We start from the raw sequence: 13,904 nt of genomic DNA on the forward strand, positions 1-13,904 counted from the left end.
TGCATTATCACTGGCTAACATTCCAGAGATTGAAATCGGTAGAAATTTTAAATGTGATTCTATATTTAATTCTTTTGTGGAATATTCTAGCATTGTACATAATTCTGTTCCAGTATCTAGTAAAATATCTACTTTCTTTCCAGTATATTTGACTAATTGATATAGATTTTGAGTAAATCCCTTATTGCTTTTAAAATACTCAATTTTATTAATAGAAGATATGTTTCCTTCTTATTTTTCTGAATTATCATTCATTTCGGACTCTTTTTTCGATTCTTCGTTTCCATATATCTTATTAACCTTGTTTCTTTTTCTAGTGAAATTTTTATCGCATTCCTTATATTTTTCTTCTTTATATCTTTCTTTTTCTAAATCTGTCAATTGTTTATCAAGGTATTTTTACATTCGACGAATTTTCTGTATATTAGTTACATTTTCAAACATTTTAAAATTAATATCATATCTTTTATCGATTATTATTCCCTTAATTTCATCTGCGTCATCTCTCAATACTTTATTTTTGAATATTTTTGCTAAATGGACTATTATATTACAATTTTCATATATTTTTTTTTACGGTGTATGCAATCTTTCTTTAAATTACCTATTTCTTCACAATATTAACATTTAATACATGATTTATTTTCATTTTTTTATATCTTTCATGTCCTTGATTCATGACATATACTTCAATTTCTGAACTTATCGCTTTAGTAATAACCGTGTTTTCTAGCTTTAATACTGAAGTTTTAGGTTTCCTCAATGATATGCCCTTTAGTAGGCCAACATACATTTTAGTCAAATATTCCTCTGGGTTATGGAATCTAAAAATTTTCCATGTATGGTTAATATAAGATATTATTAACCTTTTGTAATATATAAAATTAGCTTAGTGAGGAAAATACAAGCTAACCATTCACTAACTTTAGTTATAAGAAAAAAATATACATTTATATATATATAGCTATATCTTTTTTTGCTTACTTTATTTTTATATATTTTTGTAATTTTTGAAAAAAAAAATTTTTATTGTTTTTTTTTTTGTAGCGTTTTTGAATTGAGATTATTAATTTTTAATCGAAATATAAAAATTAATATATGAAAAAGTATAATATTTGTGTCATATTTAATTTGTATATTTTAAAATAACATTGGATAACTTAGAACTTAATTTTGTTATTTGTTATAAATTCTTTGTGTGCTTTTATAAATTAAAAGAATATACTTATTCTTTGTAAATAAGTATAAATTTTGTCAAAGTAAATATATGTCTGTTAAATGATAAAAAATTGCTTCATTCAAATTAAACGTTATATGCGCTATAAATATGTCTATATATAATAAAAATAAGTATATACATTAAAATCATTATACTTGTATATTCTCTTTATTAATTTATTTATTTAATACTCTAACAAAATTATTAAACAGTTAATAAATCAATATATTATCCGGGGGAAAACAATTAGATGTTTCAAGTAATAAGCAACTTTTAACAAATAACATACAATTCGTGTTAAATGATTATATGGAATCAGTTATAGTCAATTCCCTTATAGGAATGACGAAATTTTGTAATTATATCATTCGTTCATCATTATTAAGAAATAGTAATGAGGATATTTTTATCTGTAATTGTTGCATATCGATTATTTAATCATCCTCTGCTAAATTAGTTATTTTTTTTAATAAATTTTTGGTAACAGCAATCTCATTATTGCGCACGTTTCCATTTTTGTTAATTTTTTCATATCTACTATATACTCGAAAACTTCAAATGATTTTAAATAGTTTGTTGTTAACTTTTCATTTAATTTTGTTAGCCTATGTTGTATTTTGATTACATCAAGTTCCTTTTTTTTTTTTTTTTTTTTGTAGCAAACATATAGGACTCACCGAAATTTATTATATCTTCAAATAGCTTTAATCCAAACTTTGATATGTCTTCCATTCTGGAAAACTAATTTAAGGGTTCTGTTTGTACTGGTTTCAGTACTCTTGCTGTTGTCTCGGAATGATTTTTTAATTGCACATTCAAAAAATTTTCTATATTATTGATTTATTAATTGGCCGTTTAATGACTTTGCTAGAGTATTAAACAAACAAATTAATAAAGAGCATTTATGACTGAGTAAAATTTTATTACGCTTTTAATAGCCTTATTAATTGTTATAAATGAGTTTTTATTTATTAATAATTCATTATTCTTTTAATTAAAACGTATATACAAATTATAACAATTAAGAAAGTCAAATCTTTATATTATTCAATGTTATTTTAAAATATAACATTGATTATAACAAAACATTATTAATCTTATCTTTTTAATTTTATAAAAGATAATTAAATATTTATTTATTAAAAATTTTCTACCAAAAAAAAAAAAAAAAATTATTTTTTTTTTTTTTTTATCAGTGTTAGTACACAATTAGTTTGTACATACACATAGACAAACTAGCTTAGTGTACTACAAAAATTATAATATCCTCTGTTAGTCAGTGCATGGGTACTTGTATATACACGTATAGTAACCTAGCATATTGTACTGAAAAAGGTTAATAATAGCCCTTATTAACCAATTATTGAACAGACAAATTAGTGAAGAACATGTAGATATTTTTCTACCGAATTTATTTATTAAAAATAATATACTTCTGGTACTAATACGTAAATTTTATACATATAATTTACATAACTGAACAATTATTGTTTCAGGAGCATTTATTTACCTTAATAAATAATTACCTTCCTTTTTTTTTAAAATTAAAATCACCATTAAAATTATTACGTAAAATAATTAATTAGAACAAATAAATAAATTTATAGTCATTAATTATGTTCTAAAAATACATAAAAATTAAATATTAATGAAAAAAAAAATTTTTTTTTTGTTTTTCTTTTTAATTTAAAATTTAATTTTTTATTGTTTAAAAATTAGTTCTATTTAACAAAAATTTTGCAAAAACATTTCCATTAAAATTTTTCCTTTTATATCAAAAAAAAAAAAAAAAATATCTTTTTTTTTAAATGAATAAAAATAAATTTAAAAAAATAACATATAGTCAAAAAAAATTGTTACATGACTAACTCGCAATTTTTTGTATGTACATTTAACTATTACACCATAAAAATTTAATAATATATTTTTTTAACTAACTGCTTCTTTTGAGTGCCCCTTAGCATTTCTTTAAAAAGTTATTCCACATTTTTATACAATCCCATGTCTTTAATGTTGTCAATTTTATTTCATAAAGCAAATTTACTCACCTAGAAAGTTTAATAATAGATTTTATTAATCGCTCATTAATTTCATAAGTTCCATATGAAAAAACATGAATTAACAAATATTTTACCATATTCTATTAAATAATATACATATCATTTTTTTTCTCTCTAGTCAAGGTTTATATTAAAATTATGTTCAGCTTAATTGTTGTAATATGGAATATAATATTCTTCTTTAAATTATAAATTGATATCTTTTATAATGCTTGCTCAATTATAAAAATATACCTAAATAAAAATATCAATTGATAACAGTCTTTTCATAATTCCAAACAGCTCTAAAAACTATTTTTAATGCTCATTCTATAGAAGTATAATATAATAAAAAGTGTTGCACATGAGACTTTCCATAGTATTTATTATTTTAATACATATTTTCATCATAAACATATATCATCATTAAAAACGTTTAAAATAACATTAAGAAGTATATTTCATGTTATAAACTTCATTCTTTTTAATAAATCTGTAATATATATTGTATATTAATAATATCACATAAGAGCTAATTCTTATGAATAAGTTATATTTATCTGTGATATTTTTATTATTATAATAATAAAATTACAATATCAATTTATCATTTAAAGTGTAGCTATTGGCTTTTTTTTATTATGCGCTATTAACACTTATGCATATAATGTTCATATACTTATTTTTTCTCTCAAAACTCTAAATATTGTTCGTGAAATATGCATTATATTATTTAGTAAATTGCTTATATTTCTAAATTATTTTTAGATCTGTTTAAAATTTTTTTATAACCTTTATATTTATTCTTAATATATACTATAGTGATTATATATCATAGAGTAAAATATAATCATTTTTGCCATTATTTTATTTATTACCAATTTGTATTATTAAATTAAAATATAAATAAATCGAAAAATAATATAACCAATGTATCAGTATTTCTCACTTTAACTCTCTATATTATATTTCCTTTTATATATTCTTTTTTATTATCTATGTTTAAACTACAATTAAAGATTAAGAGTGTTATATAAGGATATCTAAAAAATTATTTACTTTTCAATAAATAAGTGCGGTCTTGTTTTTTATCTTGTTCTATATGCTAAGCAAAAATGTTTACTTGAAAAATTGATTCTCAATAATAATTTTATATTTATAATATATATCTATTACTAAATTTAAATATAAAAGAAATATAAGCAAAATTAATCTTTTAATATTGCAAAAAGAAATTTCATTTTTATGTTTTATGTTTAATGAATTTTTATTTAATTTATTCATTAGGATATTTACTATTCAAATTTAAATTAAAACAAAAAAAAAAAATTTCTCTGTAATTCTTCTCAAAAATATATTATTATTTATATAACTTATTCACATTACCAATTTTTTGTCCATAAATATATAATGTAAAAATATTACTTGTAAGAATATTAAATAAAAATTTTAATATATACATTCATTAAAGATAATTTAAGTTATATTTTTATTTTTTTAAATTATTTAGATTTCTACTTGCATTTACATATAATAACAAATATTACATTGAATTTAAAAAAATTAATGAATTTTATGTTTAAAACAAAAAGAATCTAAATAATTCAACAATGAAAATAAAAGATACTCCTTAAAATTATAACTAAAATTTTTTTTTTTTATAAATTTTTTACAATTATTAGATGATTTATATAAATTATTTCCTATTTTATATAAATTATATAATTTTTATATTTTATTAAAAAAAAAAAAAATTAGGTACATTTACATGAAGTATGTAAACTATATGTTAATAAAAAAATTAACTCAATTGTTTGAATATAATAAAAACTAGTTTGAAAAAATCATATTCTTTTATATTTATGAATTACAAGTAGTTCATATAAAAAATAATTAAATACATAACTGCAGAAAATATCATAAACAAAAATATAGAATCTTATATATTTCTCTTTTTTTTACACAATTTTATACTATATAAAAATGCTAATTTTATTTTTATATCATTTGAAAAATATTATTTATTAAATATTTATTATTTACACATATATAATTAATAAATCAATAAATAGTATTATTAACATAATTTTTTTTTATTATATTAAGAAAAAAAAATAGACTCACTACAAAAAATATATGTGGTAATTTTAGTAGTTTATTTCTTAATGAAATAATCTTTCAGAAATATCACATATAATTTTATATATTATCCTATTGATATATAAGAATTTAAAATTATAAATCTTGTGAAATAAATAAATGTATTTTAATATGTTTTTCTTTTTTTTTTTCTTTTAACTTTTAGAAAGATTAATTTATTATGAAAAGCATGCATAATATTAAATTCGCAAAGTTCATAAAATTAAAAAAGTTCTTATATTTTTACACTATAAACTATAATACATATAAACTTATATAATAGTATAGTTAAATATTTATGTGAATCATTCTTTTTTTTTATTTTTATTTTCTCTTAAAAGTTGCATATTACAAATGTTTAAAAGGTATATACAGATATATCTCTTTTAAAACGTTTTAAATTACGTTGCAAAGTTGCATGCTTTATATCTATAGAAAAAAAATGCTTTTAATTACTATTTTAAAAAATTTAAAAATATAAATTCAATGAAGGTAAAAAAATTAAAAGTATTACTTCTATTTTACTCCATTATTATTATTTATAAGATATAATTATCAAAAAATTGAAGAAATCTTTTATTTTAATATTTTTTTTTTTTTTTGTAATATTGTTTCTGTTTAGCACTTTTCATATTTAATATGTTTTTACTATTTTTGCATTTTTATTTTTTCAAATTTGTTTAGAAGCTTCACTGAAAATAATAGAAAAAGCAAAAATTTACTGTGATTTATTGATTCAAGTACTAAAACTTAGTATATTATGAAAGAGAAATATAATAGAAGAAAAAATAGAATGAAATTCTGAAATTATATAATAAAAGGAAATTATACATATGCTTATTTAAAAAATTATAAAATTAAAATAAAGGAATTACATAAAAACGTGGAAATTTTTTAAAGTTAATATAAAATAATTTTTTTTTTTTATGCCTTTGTTTGTATAGGAATTTGACCTATCTAATATTAATATTAATAGTAGATGTATCATTTAAAATATTACAGAAAATAATTTAATTTTGAACATTTTAATCTTATGAACATAAAAAAGTGATAATTAATCAAAAAAAAGAAATTTATTCTTCTTTAATTTTAAAGTATAATATATATATGTGGACAATTCTTGTAAAATATAGAAATAAAAATAGAATAATAAAGGAGAATTATATTTTGAACCATATTTCTTATGATTTCCATTAGTTTTACACATATGCAGAAATTGGAACTTTTTTTTTTAAATTTTTTGAAAAAAAATAAAATAAAAAGAAGAAAAAAAGAAAAAAAATGAAATAAAAAAATAGTGAACAGAAATATTCATATAGTAACTCCTCTTTACAAAAAATAAAAAATGCATTAGGAAAATAAAATTCCATAAATATCTTAATCATTTGTATTAAGAAAATTGTAAAAATTAAATTAATGAATTTTTATCTTTATGGAAGCATTTTAATGTATCTTTTGAACCCTATTATATAGACAAGCGATATATCAAAATTTTCATCTAAAGAAAATTAAATGGAATTTTTTTTAAAATAATTATATTACCATAAAATTTTATAATTTATTATTTTTACATATAGCTGCATAGGTCTAATTATTATTTTAATTATTATTTCCTCTAAAAATTAGAAATATAATTAATGCTAAAAATTATGTTATATTATTGTATTTTTTTTGAAAAGAGTTTTATAATAGATTTTTAACAAAAAATATATTTTAATTTTAAAAAATATAAATAAATATGGTATATAGTAATAATTCATCTACTGTTTCATTAAGAAAATTCTTAATTGCCATTATTAGTACAAATATAAAAAAATTCTACAGGTATTCATCAAGTAATAATAATAAAGCTTTTGAAAGAAAAAAGCAAATCAAATGTAGAATGTTCGTGCTTCTTATTTTATATTTTTTCTCATTATCTATCATATTTAAGGTAATAATTCATACCTTAACATGTGTTTTTTCTTTTATTTTTATGTAATTTGTATAAAATTATTTAATTTAAAAAAAAAAAAGTCAAAAGTATTTAATGCATAAATTTCTTCTTAGGATATTCCCACACAATATACAGTAATTTGGAGACTATGTTCTAATAAAAATCATATAAGGAAATTAGCAGAGGACAAAAAAGAAAAGTGTTGTGGTCAAACAGAAAACAAAAATGTTCATTCCTCATGTTTTTCATGTTTTCAAAAGAAACTTGATAATATAAATAAAATGAGAAAATGGTCGAAGGTAAAAAAGAGGGCATTGAAGTGGATAAAGGATAGTTATGAAAAAGAATGGACAGAAGAGGAAAGGTTTAGATACATTTTGCAATGGAATAGAAATGAAAAAGCAATGTTAGACCTAATCAAAAACTTAAATATTAAAAAACAGAATAAGATAAAAAAGGACTTAGCTGACATGAGGTGTAAGTGGGAGGAAAGGCTTGAACATAAAACGAATAAGAATTAGAATTACAACTTAAACAAATGAGGAATACAAAAATGAAGAGCATAATAATTATATGTACATTTAGCATGAGAACTTTTAAGATGTTGGATTTTATTAATTTATATTATTTAATGTCTAAATTTTTTTATTATAATTTTTTATAATATAATATATTATTAATAAATTTTTAATAGTGAAATTTTTTTTTCATGTTTTTTATTTTATTTTTTTTTTTTTTACTGTAATTGTTATATTTAAAAATCATACCAATAATTGACATACATAAACACGAAAATTTCACACTTTTATTTTGATCTCTATTTCAGTAATATATTTTTTCTTTTTATTTTGAAATAATTTACTTGAAATTTCTGATTTTTTTATTTTTAACATAAATACTTGAATAATATAACTCTTCTAGTTTTAGAAAATAATTTCTATTATTTATTTTGAATATTCATTTAATTTTACCATTTATTTTAAATTTTTTCAGCATTTTACCAATTCATTCATTCTAGGTACTATCATTATTTTTAAAAAAATCAAAAACATAAAAAGGACAAATATTCATCCTTATTTTGTTTACCAAGAAAAAAAAAAATATCATAACTTTATTAAAATTATATATTCCTTTTTATTTTATAAACATAATTTAAAAAAAAATAAAAAAGCTAATTTTATATTTTATGGGGTGTGAATAAATTGAAATTGTATTTTTACAATAAAAAATATAACTAATACTATGAACTGAATTGGAGTTTTATACATTTCATAAAATTTTAAATATTTAAATAAATATAAAATAATATATATAAACATAACACTTTTATTTTCCTCTTTTTATAGATAAATATTTCATTTAAACAAATTTAAAGAAATTCAATAAAATTTAGAAAAATGACGTAATAAATTGAAAAAAATAAGATAAAACTATCACATATATATATAGTAAAATGAAGTTGAAATATGCACAATCGATAATCGGGCTAAGTAAAGAATTAAAATCTAAATATTTAAAAAATAAAGTAGAATATTATACTAATATATGTGTAACTGTGTAATAATATAACTTTTTCTCTTTTCCCTATCCTAAATCTTCTTTTTATTAGATGTTATGTAAATTTTAAAATAGAGCATAAAATTTGATTATATTAAGACTATATATTTAAAATTATTTTATAAAATTAAGTATTTCTTATCCATATAAAAGATAATAAAATAAGATAATATTTTTATAAATAAATTTTTTAAAAGTAAATATTATGTAAATTTAATAGCATTTATATTTTTAGAATATCTTTCCTAATATTTAAGCACATTATAATAATTAAAAAAAAAAAGACATTCTTTATAATTTTTTTGTAGCTACATTTTTTATATTTTTCTTTTCTATGTAAATAAATTACTTTTTCCCTTTTTAATTTCTAAAGCTTAATATATAATATTCAATATTTAAATGAAAAACTTTTAGTTACTTATCTAACTTTAATAATCTATGACACTCTTACAAAAACTTTAAAGTATAATTTAAATAAATTTTTTTTACTATGATTTAGTTTCACGCTCATCCTATTTTTATATATTTTTATATAAAATTTCATAATTTTTGTTATTATTGCGTATTTTACCTTTTTTATTAATTTGGAATAGCTAGTTTTAGCTAATGGCACTTACTACCTATCAAATCACAATTCATAAAATTAATAATTATTTTTCATTAAGAAGTAATATATTACATCTGATAAATGTTATAACTAAATATATTTTGCAATATTATCTTAAATACTATAAGGAATTATAGGGAAAATGTTTGTTAAAGTGCAAAAACTTTAAAAACATTCTTCATAAAAATAAATATATCCACTATTTTTATTAATATTAGTCCTTTTTTGCTATTAATTTAGGGACTCTACTACTCTTATAATTTGAGGTAAAATTAATCCAAAAAAATTTATACTCCTTCCATTTTAACTTTTTTAATTAAAATTTAATAAAAATTAAATGAAAATGTTTTTTTAAACTCTTCATTTTTTACTAACATATAGTTTAATTTCCATTCACATTATCCCAAACATTTCTTACAAGTAGAATCAATGTCAGGGAAGAACTTATTAATCCAGAAAAGGTAATATTGAAGGATGAATGAGTATTTATTATATGTAAAGAAACATTGGGTTGATTGACTAACGGGTGGTTAATAAAAAATGCTGTTAACATTTTACAATATATAAAGTTAAATTACTAGTTAGGAAAGCACAAGTCATCCATACAATGATTATAGTTTATATATATAGCTATACTTTTTTTTTATGTTTATTTTATTCTTTATATATTTTGTAATTGAAAAAGAAAAAAAAAGATTTAATAATTTTTTTTTTTTTTAGTTGTTTGAGAGAATAGAAGAGAAAATTAATTTTTAATTGAAATAAAAAAATTAATGTATAAAAATTAACTATAAGAAAACTTTTTATTTCCTTTAATAATTAAAGAGTATAATGTTTTTGTTATATTCAAATTGTATGTTTTGAAATAAAAGTGAATAAATTAAGATTTAATTTTGTTATTTATTATAAATTATTTTTGCAAGTTTTTGAATTAAAAAAATATATTTATTCTTTGTAAAGAAGTATACATTTGTCAAAGTAAATTAACATTTCTTAAGCAATACAAAATTGCTCAGTACAAATTAAATTTTATATAGGATACATACTTCTATATATATTTTATGAATATGTACACTAAAAATCAATATATTTAGTTATACATTCTCTTTATTAATTTGTTTAATACTCTATAAAAGTCATTGAAAAGGTAATTCATAAATTAGTAAGAAAAAAAAGAATGCAGTATTTTTAAAATGAATTCCCATAATAGTAATATACAATTTATGCTGATCTTCATTTTTATACATTCTACATTTATTTACATTTATATTTCCATTACTTGTGGTTTTAACATTATTACATATTTATTTTTACTTTGTATATTTATAATTGACTCTGATAATTGTAAGATGTGTTTAATTTAATTATAATCCCTTTATAAGCTCATCAAATTTTCTTCAGATTTTCACTTATTCTTATTTTGACTCCTCTTTTCCCTATTACATCTCTATATTCTTATTCTTTTTGTCTTTTCATTTCTATTCAAATAGCTTCTTTTATTATACCGTTGACTTATTAATTGCATGCTTAATTCTTCTTGTAGAGTATTAAACAAACAAATTAATAAATAGCATATATAACTAAGTATGCTGATTTTTAGAGTATATACATATTCTTATATTATATAGAGAAACATTTATCATATTGATTTATTAATTGCCTACTTAATGACTTCGCTAGAGTATTAAACAAACAAATTAATAAAAGGCATGTATAAATGAATATATGTTTTCAAATGTATATATAATAATTTTTTTTTTTTTGATGCATAATATTTACTTTGAATTAAATTTTACTGCATCTGTTAATAAATATGTTAAACTGTTACAAAGGAGTTTTTATTTACAATGAATAAGTATATTCTTTTAATTAAAAGCACACATATAAAATTTATAACAAATAACAAAAATAAAGTTTTAATTCATTCAATGTTATTTCAAAATATACACATTGAATATAACATTAACACTATACAGTTTTATTTAGTTAGTTTTTATGTAAGTAAAAATTAATTCTCTTTTTAATTTGAACAAGATGTCAACCGACAAAAAAAAAAAATTAATTTATTTTTTTTTTTTTTAATTATAAAGATGTATGAAATAAAAATAAACAAAACAAAAAAAAAAAACTTTATGTATATATATTTTTTTTTTTAACTAGCTTCAGTGCATGGTTATCTTGTATATACACGGCTAGTAAACTAACTTAGTGTACTATAAAAGGTTAATAACATCTTTTATTAACCACATATATAAAATTTAATTTGGATTAATTTCATACTGCTCAATGGGTATACATTTAATTTGACAAATTTATACTTATTTACAAAGAATAAGAAAATTCCGAATATAACACAAATATTATACTTTTTTATCTATCAAAAGAAATAAAAAGTTTTCTTAAAGTCACTTTTTATACATTAATTTTTATATAAATAAAAATTAATTCTCTCTTCAATTCAAAATGCAACCAGAAAAAAAAATAAAAAAAAATTTTTTTTTTTAATTACAAAATATACAAATAACAAAATAAACACAAAAAAAAAAAAAAAATACAGCTATATATATGTATTTATATTTTTTTTTTTTTCTACTAGCATCATAGCATGGTTGACTTCTATTATCCTAACTAATGAACTAACTTTATATATTCTAAAAGGTTAATAACATCTTTTATTAACGACTTACATAGTATAAAAAGAAATTTCCTTATATAATATCTTTTATAGCACACTATATTATTTGGTACTTTAATTATATGTGTTTTCTTATTTAAACTAAAACCTAGTTGGCATAATAGAAACACATATTCAAATAGATTATAATTTTTATTGTATTCACAAGAATTATATACTAAAGTGAATTTTTCCTAATAATATTTTAAAAAAAATGCTTTATTTGTATTATTCATACATATATAGTTCTCTTTTTATTATCTTAGGTTTATAATCGTTTTAATAATTTTTCTAAGTTATATAATTCATAAGTTTACTATAAATATGAGCGAATCCATAATTTATAATTGAAAAACATATATATGCTTATCTATTTATGTGTTAAATTAGTTTTGGTCTTGATTATTAACTTTATATATTTTTATTTTACTTTGAGCTTATCATATTTCAATGATTATAATAAAAAAAAAAAAAAAAAAAAAAAATATATTTTTTTTTTTATTATAATCATTGAATATTGTTTTGATTCAATATTCTCCTTAAGGTAATATTATTAAGATAAGTTTTCTGTAAATAAAATAAAAAGTATTTTTTAATAAAAATATTTTTTAAAGATAGAGGAAAAAAAAATTAAAGATAAAATATGTATCAACTTAAATATTAAATATATTATTTCTACATTAAATATTATTTTTTTTTGTATGCTTTTAAATAATTTATATAAAAAAACAAAATTCTCCTTTTGTTTGTATTCATTAAAATAAAATTATAAAAAAAAAAAATAATCTTAGACAAACTCAGTAAAGAATTAAATAATATTTTACAAATCATATGTCTCTAATATTTTTTATTTTTTCTAATATTTTTTTATTTCACCAGATATATTTTTATGCTATTTTCTTAAAGTTTTTTATAAATAATTAATAAAAAAAGATTCATAAAATAAATTTCATGCATTAAAAGTACGTTTAGGATAAATTCATTAACTTAAAAAAATAATAATAACAATTTTTTCTATTATTTTATATATATATATATATTTGTATCACACATATTTAAATGTACACTTTAATAATTGAACCCTGTTTAATAAAGTTAAAAAGAGATACTTTATTTTTAAAACATGTGAACACATATTACTAAAAATGTATATATAATATATATATATATAATACTATTCATTTTTATTTTCTACAACACGAATATGGGTTTATCGCAAATAATTATATAAAGTTATTCTTTTCTTTTTATAATATCTATACAAATTGTGACTATTTATATATAAATTTATTATAAGAATTTGATTACATTATAACACAATAAAAACATGTGAATTAATGTCAAAAAAACAATTTTATTAATCTATATTCTAAATATAATACATATTCCTATAAATATGCTAAAAGAGTTATCTTTTTTTTTTAAATTCTTTTAAATAATATTTTCACTAATAGAATATTTTTTCTAATAATTATTTCTACAAATTTGTTTTGATGACATTTTTTTTTCTTTATAAAAATATATTAAAACTTCTTTTTTATATTTTATCAATAATATATCATCAAATATAATATAAATATGTTCTTAAAAATATGGTATATGTAAATTTTACTTCTAAACTCAGTATTTTTAAAAATATTTTTATATAAAAATAGCATATTTATGCACCTTTAAAAAAATGTTTATATGGAAGCTATTTTTATTTCCATTTCTATATACATATATATACAATT

General features: G+C 18.0%; 1 protein-coding gene across 1 annotated transcript, besides 1 other annotated feature; it reads left to right on the forward strand.

Moving 5' to 3' along the window:
* Positions 1-91: 91 nt before the first annotated feature.
* Positions 92-694: a repeat region.
* Positions 695-7,135: 6,441 nt separating this feature from the next.
* PRELSG_0002500 (Plasmodium exported protein, unknown function) lies at positions 7,136-7,854 on the forward strand (the record flags this gene model as incomplete). Its single annotated transcript, XM_028680248.1, has 2 exons — positions 7,136-7,330; positions 7,447-7,854. The coding sequence occupies 2 exons, from the start codon at positions 7,136-7,138 to the stop codon at positions 7,852-7,854; spliced, it is 603 nt and encodes a 200-aa protein (XP_028531115.1).
* Between the last annotated feature and the right edge of the window lie 6,050 nt (positions 7,855-13,904).

Source organism: Plasmodium relictum, assembly GCF_900005765.1.
Source record: "Plasmodium relictum strain SGS1 genome assembly, contig: PRELSG_00_v1_31, whole genome shotgun sequence".
Taxonomy (NCBI): domain Eukaryota; phylum Apicomplexa; class Aconoidasida; order Haemosporida; family Plasmodiidae; genus Plasmodium; species Plasmodium relictum.